General features: G+C 49.2%; 1 protein-coding gene across 1 annotated transcript in view; it reads left to right on the plus strand.

Annotated features, from left to right (window-relative positions):
- Positions 1 to 15,481, plus strand: part of SH3RF1 (SH3 domain containing ring finger 1) — a 155,393-nt gene extending 139,912 nt beyond the window's left edge. Inside the window, 4 exon segments of the mRNA XM_010852786.1 lie at positions 22 to 74; positions 4,656 to 4,907; positions 4,910 to 4,950; positions 13,557 to 15,481. Coding sequence (XP_010851088.1) covers positions 22 to 74; positions 4,656 to 4,907; positions 4,910 to 4,950; positions 13,557 to 13,725 — 515 coding nt within the window. The 3' untranslated portion in view covers positions 13,726 to 15,481.
- The last annotated feature ends 717 nt before the right edge of the window (positions 15,482 to 16,198 follow it).

Consider the following 16,198-nt stretch of genomic DNA (forward strand, 5'->3'; position numbering starts at 1 on the left):
CTGCGCCCCGGCCCCCGGGGACACCCACCTCTCCTGACAGTGGCTCGGCAGCCAGGCCAGACAAGGACGGCAAGGTGAGCCCAGGCGACGGGTGACCCGCTCGCGGTATGGGGAGGTGGGGTTCCATTCAGCTCTGGGGCTTATTCCCTAGCTGCTCACTCCCCTACCCCCTCGCTGCCCTGAACTCCTCCCGGTGAGTGAGCTTTGCTTCTGGTTAACTGTTCTGCAGAAACGCACTTAGGATATGAAGGAGTTGAAACTGTTGATCCGAAATGTTGCTTGTGGATTCATTGTTTCTGCACTGTATTTGATTATAATCTGTGTGGATGTGGATAGTTTTTCTCTTGACTTTAGATATAGGGGGAAATTAATTTCTAATTTGATCTTTTTTATTAAAAAAGATCCTTTGGGCCTGAATTTCAAAGAAATTGTAAGCGGGAAGCTGTGTTTGAAAGACTGACCTGTGGTTGGGTTGTAGACAGAGGCATGTGTGGTGGTTAAACATGCACAGAGAGAGCAGCATGCAGCAGGCTCTGGTAGTCATGCTGCGGGCGTGGCTTCCACTCTGCTCATGCATGCCCCCCAGACCGCTCGCCAGCTCTGGGAAGCTGTGGGATCACACCTGCTTCCACGGTCATGTACATCGCTCTGTTTAAATGACCAGGGAGCCTGTGAACAGGGCTTTATAAGGAAATAAACTTAACAGCCTACTAAAAAGTTAATATTTAATTGTTGAGTTAACAGGAGTGCTTTTGCAAAAGATCGGTATCAGTTCAATGTTTATGATTAACTACATTAAACTTGTACTCAGTCTCATGTGGTCAACCCTGCCAGGATCTTCAGAAAGTAAACTTACTTTACAGCTTAGATCTGAAGGTTCCAGGACAAGGCATCAGGGGCCATTGTCTCAGAGAATCGGGCTCTGGAGCCCAGGCTTCCAAAGGAAGGATTCATAGAATCTGCAGGATGCCTGTGCTAGGGAGAATAATGGCCCCCAAGGAGGTCCATGTCCTGATCCCTGAAATTTGATAATACATTTCCTTACATTGCAGAAGGGGTCTTACAGATGTGATTCAATTAAAGGTTTAAAGACGAGTGGATTAGCTGAGTGAGCCCAATATAATAAGCAAAGGGATCTCCTTATAAGGGAGGAAGGAAGATCAGGGCTGGAGGGAGATGACACCAGAAGCAGAGAGCAGTGACCTGTTTGCTCCGCTCAGTCCCCCTCCTGACAAGTGGCCACTGGCCTCTGCTAGGATGCCCTGTGGCCCTGTGTCCTGTTGCGGAGCATCAACACTGTCTTCAGGCAGCTCGAACTCCTGGAAAGTTCCGTCAGCACACACCTGTCCCCCTGTGACTTCAAGCCCTCTCACTGTGCTTTGAGGGACTGCATAGAAAACGATGGTCTCCTTTCTATATGATCCCTGCAAAGAGTTCAGGGTTATCGTCTTTTCTTAAAGGCTTCACTCTTGAGGGTTTTTCCCCCCATATTCTTCATATCACAGATTTCTAATTTCCCTTTCTAAATCTGCCACCTCATTTAATGTTCCCAATTCATTAAAGAGATTGTCCCAATGGCTATAAACTCAGTGACCCATGATTAGTGCAAGGAGCGTCACTTCACCCCCATCACTCCATCCTCTTGCCAGGACACTCGGAGAGAGCTTGGCGGATGCTGGATGAGATCCAGCTGTCTCTCATTCTCCCATCCAAACAGTTCCCCAGTCGCCTCACCATTTCTGCTGTAACCTGTTAGCCCGCATCTCATGGGGGAGACTTCCTTGGTCTCACTTCCTTTTCTGAGTCAGCCTTTCATCAGATACCCTGTTTTAGGATTTCCCAGGTGGTCTGCAAGTGCTGTTGTGGTCGTCTATGAAAATGAGGACCACACATGTCTTTCTTTGGCATGTTGAGTTGACCTTGGTCCCAGATTCACCTCGATGTGTCAGAGATGGGTTGTGTTCCAGCTGTTAATTTCCTCAGTCCACTGGGGTGGATCAGCCTGTTGGGAGGAGTGGTTTCACCTCTGAATCCCAGTTCCTCCCCTGTTTCCCTCCTACCAAGGTTTGTTCTTGCTGTCTAGTCTGAAAGGGACTCTTCATGCATCTGAGGACCACCATCCACCCCAGGCACCAGATCCATGTCTTTCTTGTTCCCAAAAAAACTTTAAAGCAGCACACACCCCACCCCTACTTTTTTCGGTCATTCGCATTTTTGTGAGTTTAAGTTCGTTCTGGCCTTCAGCATCTTGACTTGCCACAGCCATGGTGTGTTCTTCTTGGGGCCCTTCTCCTGATCCTTTTGTGGAGGCCTTTCTGCCACTTCCTGGGTCATCATCATCACTTCCTGGGGCATCACGTAAGTGCCTTCATCATTGGGTGCTTCTGCCCCTTCACCTGCTGGGGTGATTTACAGTGTGTGCTTGGAGCCGAAGCTTCAGGATTTCCTTCTGAATTTCAGGCCATGCATATGTTTTCTTGTAACTTTTAAAAATCAATTCTCACTAATTACTAGAGAAATACAAATAAAAACTACAGTGAGGTATTAATATCACCTCACATTGGTCAGAATGGCCATTATCAAAAAGTCTACAAATGAGAAGGCTGGAGTGGGTGTGAAGAAAAGGGAACCCTTGTACACTGTTATGAGAATGTAAATATGATGACTGGTGCAGAGAACAGTGTGGAGGATCCTTAAAAATTGAAAAATAGAGTAACCATGTGACCCAGCAATCCCATTGCGGGGCATATACCCAGAGGAAACCATAACTCAGAAAGATACGTGCACCCCATTGTTCACAGCAGCACTGTTTACAGCAGCCAAGACGTGGAAACGGCCTGAGTATCTGTCAGCATAGGAGTGGGTCAAGGAGGGGTGGCACACGCACACACTGGACTATCATGCAGTCATAAGGAAGAGCAAAATAACGCCGTTTGCAGCTACAGGGACAGACCTAGAGACCGTCACACTGAGTGAAGTGCGGCGGACACAGACAAATACCACATAATGTTGCTTACGTGTGGAATATAAAAAGAAAAAGGGCGCAAACGAGCTTATGTACAACACAGAGTAGGGTCGCAGACGTAGAAAACAAACATGGTTAGCAGGAGGTAAGAGAGGGAGAGACAGATTGGGATCGATATGTGCACACCACCGTATAAATAGATGACTAATAAGGACCTAATGTATAGCTCAGGGACCTCTGCTCAGCGTTCTGTAATGATGTTCCCTATGGGAAGAGCCCCTGCCCTGCAGGTTAGCAGTGCTGTGGGCCACGCTAGGTAAATGGGGCCCGTGGTGCAGACCGCCTGGGATGATCGTCTGATAAACGGTTACCTTTGTTTCCTTCTGCCAGACTGTCTCTAACTGAACTCTGTTATTATGGATCCTCCCCTACCCCACCCCCCGCCACCGTGCCCAAGGGATATTTGACTGAGTTTGAACTAAGTCAGTATTCAGGAAGAATTCCTCGGTGTTCTCTCTCCTTGAGGGCTGCTTATAGTTCTCCTTCCCTGTTAGTGGATCTTAATAGTCCCAGTTTGCCTAGAGAGCGTTCTAAAGGGTTATTTCTCTCAACTATTGTATTTTCGGACCATGTTTTCAGTCAGAGGACTTGATGACACAGTTGACACATTAGTAAAGCAACTTAAAATGATGGTTGTTATTACTTTGGGCATCAGAAGAATATTGACACTTGGGGTCTGGGCACAGAGAAGAGCCAGCCCTAGATCTGGTTTCCTAGCAGAGCAAGACCCAAAGGAAAAGACCACAGGACACCAAGACCCATGAGGTGGCTTCTATGGCTTGAGGTTGATGGGAGTAATTCTCATTTATACACTTGCTTGCAAAAAGACACATAAAATGTTTTTATTATACTGATGGGCTTTTTTCAAATTTTGTACTTGTTTTTGGTAAAGAATCCGCCTGAAATATAGAAGACATAGATTTGACCCCTGGGTGGGGAATATCCCCTGGAGAAGGAAATGGCAACCCACTCCAGTATTCTTGCTTGGAGCATCCCATGAACAGAGGAGCCTGGCTATAGTCCATGGGGTCGTAAAGAGTTGGACACGACTGTTTTTGAATTAAAGAAGTATTTGCACAACAGATACGGTTTGACTTCTGTTATTATCAGTTTGTTAAATTTCATCAACGTAGTGATGAGTGAATATGACTTAGCCCTTCACCCTGATCAAGACATCATCCCCTATGAGGGATAAGCCTCAGGTCTATGGCTGTGGAGTAAGATACTGAAATGCAAGTGGGTTTATGTTAGTTGAGTATAGCACACAAGAATTGAAGATTTCAGGAAATTAAAGCTACCGTCTGAAATTTCCATTTTGTCCTGAAGTGTCTACTTTGCCTTCGCCAAGCCTGGGAAGTGAATTGGTGGGATTTTGGTTTCCCATCCTTTTTATCTGCTCATCCCACCTCCATGGAGGTTGGTGATGAGCACTTGAGTGTCCAGAACCAGGGAAGATGCGCAGGTGGGCGGACGCTGCGCAGAGAGGTAAAGGGCATTGAGCACACAGCCCCAGGAGCCGGACCAGGAGTCCCAGACACCCTCAGGGGTCCCTTGGAAAGCTCAAATCTGAACTTGAAACTCTACCAACAGAACCATGTCTCCAACCCATGCACTTTTTTTTTTTTCTTAGAAAGAGAAAAAGGGGCTGTTGAAGCTGCTGTCCGGGGCCTCCACCCAGCGCAAGCCGCGGGGATCACCGCCGGCCTCACCCACGCTGGATGCCGAGCTGGGGGCCGAGCTGTCCTGCGGGCCCCCGGGTCCCCCCTGCGCCTGCCCTGGGCCCTGCGATGGGGACACCATGGCCCCCGGCCCCCAGCGCAGGGCCTCCTCCCTGGACTCGGCCCCAGTGGCGCCACCCCCCCGGCAACCCTGCTCGTCCCTGTGGCCCCGGCGGCCAGTGAGGTGCGGCCCGCCGTGTGCGAGAGGTGGGTTCTCGTCATGGGCGCTGGGAGCCGGCAGGTCTGTGGCACCCACGGCGTCTCCGGCTCCTTCCTGGGGTCTGTGGTGACAGCCGGCGCTGGCTCCTGTCCCCCTCGGGTGACACGCTCCATCTCTGCGGTCCCCTCTACATCCTCACCCCTTTCCATCGTGTCTCCAGAGCTCTCCTCTATGGGGCAGTGGTCACGGCAGCCCTGGCCCTGCCTTCTCTTGGCTCCTCGTTCACGGCCAGCCAGCCACCCTCGTTTCATCTTCGGCCCTTTTTATCAAAGGTTTATGAACACCACTGCCTGCTAGTTGGAGGGCTCCTGGAGTGTTCCGTCCCCCAGAGTTCTCTTCAGCTTCTTCCTGAGCCAGAATGTGGCAGAGTTCTTCTGGCCCAACCCCTGCTGACCCGCTGACGGGGCTCCGTTACCCTCAGAACAGTGAGCCCTGTTCAGTGACTGTGGCCTCGAGTCACCTTTACAGATGGGAGCTGTCCTGTCTGTGTCGCTGCTGGGGCTCTCGGAGCATGTTAGGAAAGAAAATCTATTTAATAAAACAGAAACCTGCTAGGAAAAAAATAAAGCCGATCCGAGAGCAAAAAACAAAAACCGAAACCCTGCTCGGATCATATGAATTAAAAGTGCGGCATGGTCTGTTGCCTGAGAAGATGGCATGAAGCACTCTGAAACTAGAGGACTGCTTTCCCATAACGTTAGCATAAGTATGTAAGCGTTTGCTGGAGGAGGTGCCATCTGTCTCTGCAGGCTCGAGTCCCCCTGTCCCTGAGTCTCACACAGAGCATGTTTCTCATCTGTGGTGGTGTCGCCTTTGGGGCAGTATTTTCAGTTAATGATTCAAGATCTTACTGTAAAGTGTTATACTTTACAATGACTTAAATCCACCTGAACTCTGTATTTCAGATGAAATACCCACTAAACCTGAGGCCTGCACTCAGACAGTTTGAGGGGCTTACTTTATTACCCAAAAGTAACTCGGGAAAGAATTAAACAATCCATGTGCCTTAAATACAAAGTACACTGTTCGCTGTGGACTTTTATGGGGGCATGAGATAGTTCTGTGTAGTTCTGACCCTTCTAAAACCAGTTTTGAAATGAGACATTACCCTGAAGTGTTTCTGCCTCACCTGTGAAACCATTCTGTCTTTCCCCTCATCCAATGGGCTCTCAGTAAAGCTTTGAGGTTTTGCCCCAAGTTCACATCCCCCTTCATTCCAAGAGTCTTGCTTTTTCCTGTGATGTCTCTTGGCTCTCCAGGGAGGGCACCTCTGCTCCTGGACCCAGTCCAGTGACTCGTTTACTCTCTCTGGGCCACAGAGGCGGTTCCTCGCCCCCCAATGCTGAGTGCAAGTCCCTCTGCGAGCTGAGCCTGCCCGCTGCCCTGTCATTGGTGGTGTCCCTGTGTCTGCCTGGGGGCTGCTTCACTGTACCAGACCCCCCCCACTCCCCGCCAGACTCTGGCCAGCACTGACACCTCTCCACGCCCCCCACCCCCAGCACTGGCTCTTTCCAGAGGCCCGGTGTGCCAGTCTCCAAGCTTCTGCACCCCAGCCTTGCTCACAGAGGGGCGCCTTGCTCACAGCAGGTCGCCTTGCTTACAGAAGGCTCCCACAGTCCAGAGCATCTCAACAGGAGGGGCCGTAGGTGGCTGTCCCTCCAGACAAGGCGCAGGCGGGTTTACTGCTGATCATGTGGGCAGGGCATGCTGGGATCCTCTGCCTGGTATTTTATGGAAGCATTTCCATTTTTACAAGTGGGAAAGTGGTCTTTGGAGAGAATTTCTGCCCCGCATTTATATTTTTATAATCCACGTGCTCAGTGGAATATTGAATATAATAGCCAGCCTTACCAGCTTCTCATGGCCTTTTTGCCATCCTACAGCCATGGTGATGGTATGTGTCTAACTCAGCTTCTTAGGGTCTGCCTGACTATAGACACAATAGGAAAAATGTGTGGAAGCAAGTAGCATAGGAAAACAGTCTATTATCCTGTTATCCACTGGGAAGGAAATTTTTTGGTTACTCAGAAACTTCCAAGGGTGTATTTTAGGGATTACCTCTTTTGGAATTTAAAAAATTTCAACCTAGGAAAAAGTACTTCATGCTAAAAATGCAGGGAAGGTTAGCTTTCACATCAGTCTAATTTAGGAAGCATTTCAGGATCTTAGCATCCTCAATTCACCAGAGTCTAAATGTCACGACTCCTGCCCCCACAAAGTGCAAGAGCATGGGGCTCTTCTGGTAGAATTTTTCCTTCTAGAGTTCCAGAGAAATATTTTTAATGTGTAATATCAGTCTAGTATGAGATAGGATTCATCTACAGATGAGAGTGACAACAGGAATAAAATTTCCTCTTGAAGTGGGACCCTGCCCCGTAAATCTCAAGTGGGAGAAGGGGAAGCTCTGCTTACGTCTCACACTATGAGGAGGGAGGGAGGCACCTGGAGGTGTGCTGGCAGATCTGGTGCCAGCTGAGCCTGTTCTCCGAGGAGCAGAAGGAATCTTTTGTGTTTGTGAAAGAGACTGAGGAAAACAAGCACGAAATGCTGTATTCTGGGGGCGGAATAGAATTGATGACAGCGGAGATAATAAAGCAGATATTGAAGGCTCTATTTTGGAAGGACTGAGGAAAAATAATTAGGAAATTGCAAAGAGAAAGTAGAAATAAAATATTTCAGAAGGGATGGCAAATAAAGTACATGTGACAGTTTTTTTTTTTTTCCTACGAAAAGAAATTACAGATAAAGTAGACACAGCAAGTCATCTTCGTATATTTTTAAGTTTAGGATTTAAACTGATAACCACGTACCGATAAGCCCATCTGCTAAATTGGAAAAGGACCTCTGCTCCTTGATCAGGGACCATACCAGAAAACATACAAATTGGACAGAGATAGATTTATAGAAAGGCAGCTGGGCTTAAACAGAATGATTAATTTGAGGCTGTGACAGTGAACCCCCTGGAGGAAGCAATGAGTGTAAGTCACTCAGACTTCAAGCAAACTACGAAGCAGGCAAGTCTGGTTTTGCTAGTGACATGCCGTAGTAGAGGTCAGCCACCCAGATGGGACAACGGGCACCCTGCCTCCCAGAGCCTGGGGACTCGATCTGGGCAAGATCCGGAGAGATCAGAAACAAAAAAGCATGAACTGCAGAAAACATGAGAAAGACCAAAAAATTAAGGAAGTGGGAAATTTGTGCTAATGAAAGACTGCGGGTGCCCATCTAAGCAGAGACTGGAATGCCTGAGCCCGGAGCAGAAAGACTGCCCTGGGGGTGTCCGTGGAGCTGCTTCATACAGCAGGCTTCCCTTTCTTGCATTCCACCTGGGTCAGCATCCCCCAGATCTCAGGGTCACACGAGAGGCGGAGGCCCTCTCAGGGCCGGGCCTGTGAGCCGCCCTCCGTGCCCTCTGTCACCCCCAGGCTTTGTCCGAAAGGAGCAGGAGGCACGTAGCTTTTGATGGTTTTCCTTCCTTCCTCGCTCCTTCCCCGTCTGTCGTCTTTGCTTTCTTATTTCTTTCAGCTTTCCATTAATTTTTATTTTTACTTTTTTTTTAGTATTTATGCTTTCATTTTATTGTTTTTAAGAATTAAACTGCCACCTCAGTAGTCTTTTAAGAGCAATATAATGAAACATACATACATTTAATTTAGACTTACGTCCATCATAGCTTCAAAGGCTTCCCTGAAATAAGGCTGGGATTCACATCTTTTTCCTTAAGGAAAGAAACACTAACAGTAATTTTGTTATCCTTCTACCCACCCACCCTCATTCAAACAATAACTAGATGAATTCAAGTCTAACACCATTTAAAAAAAAAAACTGTCTGCTACAACACATTCATCTGAACTGCCTCCCTGCATAACACATATTTCTTAAACCTAACCAAATATTTTAAGCCTATGAGACTTAACATGTGGAATTTTACCATGATAACATTTTTTTGTTCAATACATTCTAGTGAATTTCAATTAAGTCAGGTGAGCTCTTCATAAATAGCTGAGAAGCTTTAAAGTGAGTTTTGTTAATTTTTCCATTAATTTTTAAAAATATGTATTTGTCTGGCTGCACCGGGTTTTTGTTGCAGCATAAGAATTTCTAGTTGTGACCTGTGGGATCCACTTCCCTAACCGGGGGTTAAACCCTGGCCAGGCTCCTGCACTGGGAGTGGGGAGTCTTAGCCACCGGACCACCAGGGAAGTCCCTTCATTTATTTTTAAATTAATTTATCTTTTTTTTAATTGTGGTAAAATGTCCATAAAATGTGCCATTTTTTTTTTCAGGGATACAGTTCAGTAGTATTAAGTACATTCACATTGTTGTATAACCATCACTGCCATCCATTTCTAGAGCTTTTTCGTCACCCTGTTAAACACTCACTTTCCATTCCTGCCTTCCCCAATTCCTGACAAACCCACTTCTCGTTTCTGTCTCTCTGGGTCTGACTAGTCTCCACATCTCATAGGTGGAATTGTGTGTGACTGATTTCACTCAGCATAATATTTTTAAGGTTCATCCATGTTGTAACTTTTGTCAGAATTTTATTCCTTTTTGAGGAACGTTGTACATTTGGAAAAATCACTTTGCTATACAATTAAACCTTTCCTTTTGTCGTTGGACATTCTTATGAAGGATTCTTATGTGTACTGTGCTAAGGACCATGCACAGGGCTTCTGGAATCTGGTCAGGGATGAAGTTTCCTTCAGTCACGGGGCAGATGGAGCAAGGCTTTGAGAGCCTGTTGGACATGGGTGGGCTCTGGGCTTGTCCGAGGGCGCCCCCAGGGGACCGTGTGAGCCAAGGCCTGGGGTTGGGGGCAGAGGCCGTACCTGGGGGCTGTGTCCCGGTGCACAGGTGTGTGTGCACATTCATGGGGATGACCATTAGCTGTGGCTGCAGAGAGATTGAGGCCATTGAGCGCTTCACATGCCAGACTGGGGAGTAACCTTGCTCCAAGGAGTTGGGAAGCTGTAAGGAATATTGAGCAAGAAATAGCTGCAAATAGAGCTGGCAATTAAGAAAGTTAGTATTTTGATCATATGCAGAATGCAGTGGGGACAGGAGGAGATTGGAGGCTGGGAGGACAGGCAGGTTATTTGCTCAGGTGGGACAGGTCAGAGCGGCGAGGCTGGGGTGCAGATGTGGAAGGTGGACCCCAGGTCCATGGCAGTTGTGGGAGAGAATTATGGCCCCTGAGGCGTGGGACGCCCCAGAATCCCTGCTCAGAACACCCAAGGGGTCGTGGCTGGAGCAACGGATTTTGGGCTCTGTGGCTGCACTCACGTTGCCTGGGGTCAGTGAATATGGACTTTACAAAGCTTCTCCGTGCCTGAGATGGTGGCCCGCTGTGCCCAGCATTGGTCTTGAGCGTCCCTGTTGGGAATCTGTGTGCACACCGCTCTTCGAGCCAGGGCCAGGATCTGAGCAGAGTCTCTGCTGCAGCCACTGGTCTCCCTATGGTCCAAGGTCATGGTTCTCGCTCCTCTCAGCCCAGGAGACTCGTCACTCAGCCATGAAAACCCGCTCCCCTGGGAACTTGGCAGGAAGATTGTGGTCTTAGCTTGGCAGCAGTTCAAGTTCAGAAAATGTTTGACGGAGTTGGTTTAGTGCATTTTCTAAAATGCAAATGCTAATCTAGTCACTTTTTTCAATAACAGCTTTTGTTCCATTTCACCTTTAAGGCAGCTCGCGGAGGACCAGGGTCGATACGTTTAATCAGAGATTGGCTCTGAATATGATGAGTTACTTGTGTGCTTCTTCCTATAATTATGGAGCTTTGCTCAAATGTTAACCTGCCCCAGATGGCAGCATGGCTTTTCACAGGCTCTTCAACCTGTTGGCATCAGAGCTGAGACACCTTCTCATCTGGATCCCTTGCCTGAGACGCACGGTCGTGGTGGGAACTGGCGCTCAGGGTGTGAACTCTGTGACAGACGAGTGTTGAGTGCATCATACCCCTGTTGTCCCCACATCCTCTGGTAACACCTGTGTGGTCACAGCCATCCTAGTGCAAAGATGAGGAAATTAAGGCTCAAGCAAAAGCTGCTCTGAGCATAAGCCCCAGGCCCACTTCTCACGAGAGGCCAGGCCTCCCCCTGCAACCTGCAGGCTTGCTCAGACGCAGCCTGTCCTGTCTCTGGCTTCCCAGGACCTCTCTTACGAACAGCCAGGCAGCCTCCGTGCTGCGCTTCTGCTCAACACCCCGGACGGCAACTTGGTTCCCGAGCCCAGAGTCACCCAGGAATGGTCCAGGCAGCCGCTGGGCCTTTGCAGAGATGCCTTTATTAATCGAGTCATAGCCTGAGGCTCTTGCTCACGTCCTCGCGTAAATGGACTCTGGTCATTATGGGTTGGAGGCTGGTAAAACCAGTGATCTTCCAGAAGGACTGCGCTCTGATGGGTTTCATGAGGTTGGGGCAGTTGTGTAGACTCAGTTCCGACGACCGTTTTTTCAGCCATGACATTCTCTATGCGCTGTTAAGAGTGAGTCCTAGGAGGCTAGAGGTTCGTTTTCTGACTTTAAGAGCCAAATGAGAGTAGAAACTCAGCCGCTTTTATAGCTCCGTTGTTGTTGTTTAGTTGCTAAGTTGTGTCCAACTCTTGGCAACCCTGTAGCCTGTACCCACCAGGCTCCTCTGTCCCTGGGATTTCCCAGGCAAGAATAGTGGAGGGGGTCACCGTTTAGGCTCTAAGTTCATTTTCTGACTTTGAGAACCAAATGAGCGTAGAAACTCAACCACTTGAATAGCTTCATACTCACTGATTAGCATCAGCCAGCAAGAGAGGTGTGTCCACATTTATAAGTGTAACACATTACTCCAGACCTCAGAGGCTTAACTTAACCGTGAACATGTATTGTTTCGCAGTTCTGGAAGTTAGGACTTTGGGGGTGGCATACACGACTGGTCCTGGATTAGGGCATTTTTTGAGGTTAGTGTCCAGACATCCACCTGAGTGACAGTCTCGTGAAGGCTTGAGTAGGGAGAGAAGACCCCTTCCAGGTGGCTGCCCATTGCCAGCGACTTTTGGAAAGAGACCTCTCTTACCTGGCCTGCACATCTGTGCGCGGGGGGATGACTCAGCTGGCAGCGAGGGTGGTTTCCAGGAGGCTGCAGAGTGGGGACCCCCGCACACCCGTTAGGACCGTGCCTCAGCACCCCAGATCATCATTTGTGCAGGCTTCTGTTGGTCACACAGGTGGGCAGAGACCACACAGAGTGAGACACAGCTCACCTCCCCAGGGCTTCCGTGGCTCTTGAGCATAATTTTGCAGAAGGAAACAAGCCTGGAAGCAGGGGGTGCTATGCTAAGTCATTTCAGTCATGTCCGACTCTGTGCAACCCCATAGACGGCAGCCCACCAGGCTTCCCCATCCCTGGGGTTCTCCAGGCAAGAACACTGGAGTGGGTTGCCATTTCTTTCTCCAGTGCATGAAAGTGAAAAGTGAAAGGGAAGTCGCTCAGTCGTGTCTGACCCTCAGCGACCCCATGGACTGCAGCCTACCAGGCTCCTCCATCCATGGGATTTTCCAGGCAAGAGTACTGGAGTGGGGTGCCAGGGAGTAGCTGGCCTTAAACCAGCCAGGCTTCAGGAATCTTGAAATGATAATTACCCCTTCTCCCAGTGATCCCTGAGTTGAGAACGCTCGGAGAAGCAGACCATAGGTCAGACCCGTGGCAATCAGATTGAGCAGGTGGCCCCAGTCCCCTCCTTGTGTGAACCTTGGGACAAGCTGCCCCAGAAAGAGCTGGGTGTGTAAGGAAGAGCTTCCCTGGAGTCCATCCTCATCCAGCTCAGTCCTTGGTCACTTGTGGACTTTTATGCACGTCCAAGCGCTGTTCACAGCAGGTCTCTACTCAATAGGGGACGGTAGTGGTTTGGGTCATTTTACCAACATTGTAGGCAGATTTGTGCTCTGTCCTGCTCTGTCAACATCTGAGGTATGCATGCTGGCTTTGCCTGACTCTGAGCAGCTGTAACTGAGCCGCCACCTTCCCTCTCCCTCCCCGACTTCTCCTGTCATCATTCTATCATCTGCCTCTGCCTCCCTGCTCCCCCTCCCTCCCTCATCCATCATCCTCCCCTTCTGTCCTCCTGCCCCTCATCATCGGTCTGTTCCCCTGTCTATCTGTTCCCCCGTCTATCATCTATTCCCCCGTCTATAATCTATTCCCCCATCTATCTTTGAATTATTCTCTCTCCCTTTATCATCTGTCTATTCTCTGTCACCCATCTACTATCTATCTGTTCCCCTGTCTATCATCTATTCCCCCATCTATCTTTGATTTTTCTCTCTCCCTGTATCATCTGTCTATCTATTCTCTGTCACCCATCTACCATCTATCTGTTCCCCCGTCTGTCTATCACTTACTCTCTCTCCCCGCATGTACCATCTCTCCCTCTGTGCTCTGGAGCCTGACTGTCTGTCATCTGTCTGTTCTTTGTGCCATCTCTCTGTCACCCACCACCTCTCAGTCACCCACCGCCTCTCAGTCACCCACCGCCCCTCTGTCACCCACCGCCCCTCAGTCACCCACCGCCTCTGTCACCCACCGCCTCTCAGTCACCCATCTCTGTTTCCCCACCGCAGGCACCGGGTGGTGGTCTCCTACCCGCCGCAGAGCGAGGCAGAGCTGGAGCTCAAGGAGGGCGACATCGTGTTCGTGCACAAGAAGCGGGAGGACGGCTGGTTCAAGGGCACGCTGCAGCGGAACGGGAAGACGGGGCTTTTCCCCGGGAGCTTCGTGGAGAACATCTGAGGGGCCGCCGGGCCGGACCGCATCTGTCTCCACGGCCCTCTGATGGCCCGCGGGCACTTGGCCCCTTGCCTTGGTCACCTGCCACCTGCCTTGAGCTGTCTGATTCACTCCACAGAGGAACCTAGCTGAGATGGACAACTGTTTACAAGGCTTAACTAATTTATTTGCTTTTTTAAACTTGAATTTTTCCTGTAATAGATGAATTCTTTGGATTATGATTTTGAGAAGTTATTAATTTATGAAACAGTAGCCGATGAGAGGCTGGGTGACCCCCTGTTGGGAGCAACAGACCCCCTCGGTGTAGAAGATGGCCCCCGGGCTGCCCTGGTGGCTCAGAGGGTTAAGAAGACGGCCCCGCCTTCCCGGGCTCACTCCCTTCTTTGGGTCCGGGATGCCGGCTGTCGCGCCTGGCCGTCTCTCTGGGAAGTCAGGGCCCATGAGTAAACCCAGGGCGCTGAGGGGGGCCCGGGTGGCGAGGTGGGCACCTGTCTTTCTGGTTGGGTCTGGAGTCACCCCAGAACCCAGTCCTCACTTTAATAGTGAGGGTCTCCGATTTCCTAGGAGAAGGGGGAATAAAGCACAACCCTTGGAGAGCATGTGTTCAGAGCTCGGCTCAGTGGCTGGACGTTGAAGAATCGCGGGTGCGCCCTGTCTGCAGACGGCCCTGAATGACCCCATGTTGTCACCGCAGGCGGCCTCCGCGTGAGGGCCACAGGCGTTCGTGGGGCTCTTCCCATGCCCCCCAGCCCCGGGTGGGGCTGCACCCCACACAGCAGCCACAGGGGATGCCGCGGCCGTGCGGCTGGGCTGGGCAGCCCCTTGTCTGCCCAGGTCACCCCCTTGTCTGCCCAGGTCACCCCGAGCGCCGCTGTCCCTGGGCGGCTGAGGCCTGGGCTGTGCCCCCTGCAGGCTGCTGGGCATGGGTGGGCTGAGCCCACGGCCCCCGCCGCCCCTCTGTGACAGCCATGCCGCCCCCACCCCAGCCAGCCACACAGCCTCCTGGCTCAGGGCCCCCTCACAGCAGAGCCAGGGAGGGGGCCTGGCAGCGGCAGAAACAGCGACCACAATTTTCTCATGAGAAAGCAAAAACAAAACCCTTCTCATTTTTTACCTTTAAGAATTGCAACTAGGGAGTCAAAACATGGACTGAGAGTCTTCTTGCAAGCAGTTTTATGGTCTTAAAGAGATATATTATGTGGTTGAAATGAAATCATTCCTAAATTAACCATTTTTTATAAGACACTGTACATTATGTTCCTGTGTATTGAATTTTTTAAAAAAATACTTTACTGGGATATTCATGTAATATATAAAGTTTTGGTGAAATGAACTTCAGCTAGAAAAAAAAGCTGCCATCAGCTTTCATTTGTGTAAGTTGACACCAATGTGTCATAATATTCTTTATTTTGGGAAATTAGTGTATTTTATAAAAATTTTAAGAAGTAAAAAGACTACTACCGGATAAGATCACTTTTTTACCTGTCTTTTCTCCATATTTTAAGCTATGTGATTGAAGTACCTCTGTTAATAGATTCCTGGTATGAAGTTGGTTAAAATTTCATCTGTTAATAGATCACTTAGATAATATAATGTATGGGTTTTCTGTTGGTTTTTGGGCACAGTAGATGGAGACTTTGTAACAAGGGCTTGTTACTTGGCGATAGGGTAATGATAAAATTGCAGTTTATCATTCCTTTTCATGTTAATAATTTGAAGACTGGAGAAAAGGTTCAAGATTAAAATTTGATGTTCAGACTTTATGACTCCTTTACTTTTTTCTTTTCTTTTTGAAACATGGGACACATTTGACATCATTTCTACTTCATAAGGGAAAAGGCAATGGCACCCCACTCCAGTACTGTTGCCCGGAAAATCCCATGGATGGAGGAGCCTGGTAGGCTGCAGTCCATGGGGTCGCTAAGAGTCAGACACGACTGAGTGACTTCACTTTCACTTTCTACTTGCATGGCATCTACAACAATCAGCTTGCTGGCTGTGATATATTTTAGCCCTCCAGTCAGCAAACCATGTTTATTAAGGTTTCCCCAAAGGTTATAAAGAGTGTGTAGCATCTCACCAGGGAGCGGGTGACACGCCTGCTGCCCTTTCCCTGCTCATGGTGGCTACATCGTCTGATGACTCCGCAAGTCTTTTCTTAGCTACAGGAGGACCAGACCTAAACCACCTGTGCCACAGCCTGTATGTCTCAGCAAGGCTTGGGAACATCATCTGCAGACTCACTGTGACTTTAATCTCCCCTGGAAACCACAAAGTCCTAAGTTTAAAAAGACTGTGTCTACCAGGTTAAAAATATATGCATTTTCCTAATTTAATTTTTGTTGTTGCTGTTAAGTTGCTAAGTCGTGTCCAATTCTTTGTGACCCCGTGGACTGTAGCCCCCCAGGCTCCTCTGTCCATGGGATTCTCCAGGCAAGAATACTGGAGTGGGCTTCCATTTCCTTCTCCAGGGGAT

Source organism: Bison bison, unplaced genomic scaffold (genome assembly GCF_000754665.1).
Source record: "Bison bison bison isolate TAMUID 2011002044 unplaced genomic scaffold, Bison_UMD1.0 scf7180017864316, whole genome shotgun sequence".
Classification (NCBI taxonomy): domain Eukaryota; kingdom Metazoa; phylum Chordata; class Mammalia; order Artiodactyla; family Bovidae; genus Bison; species Bison bison.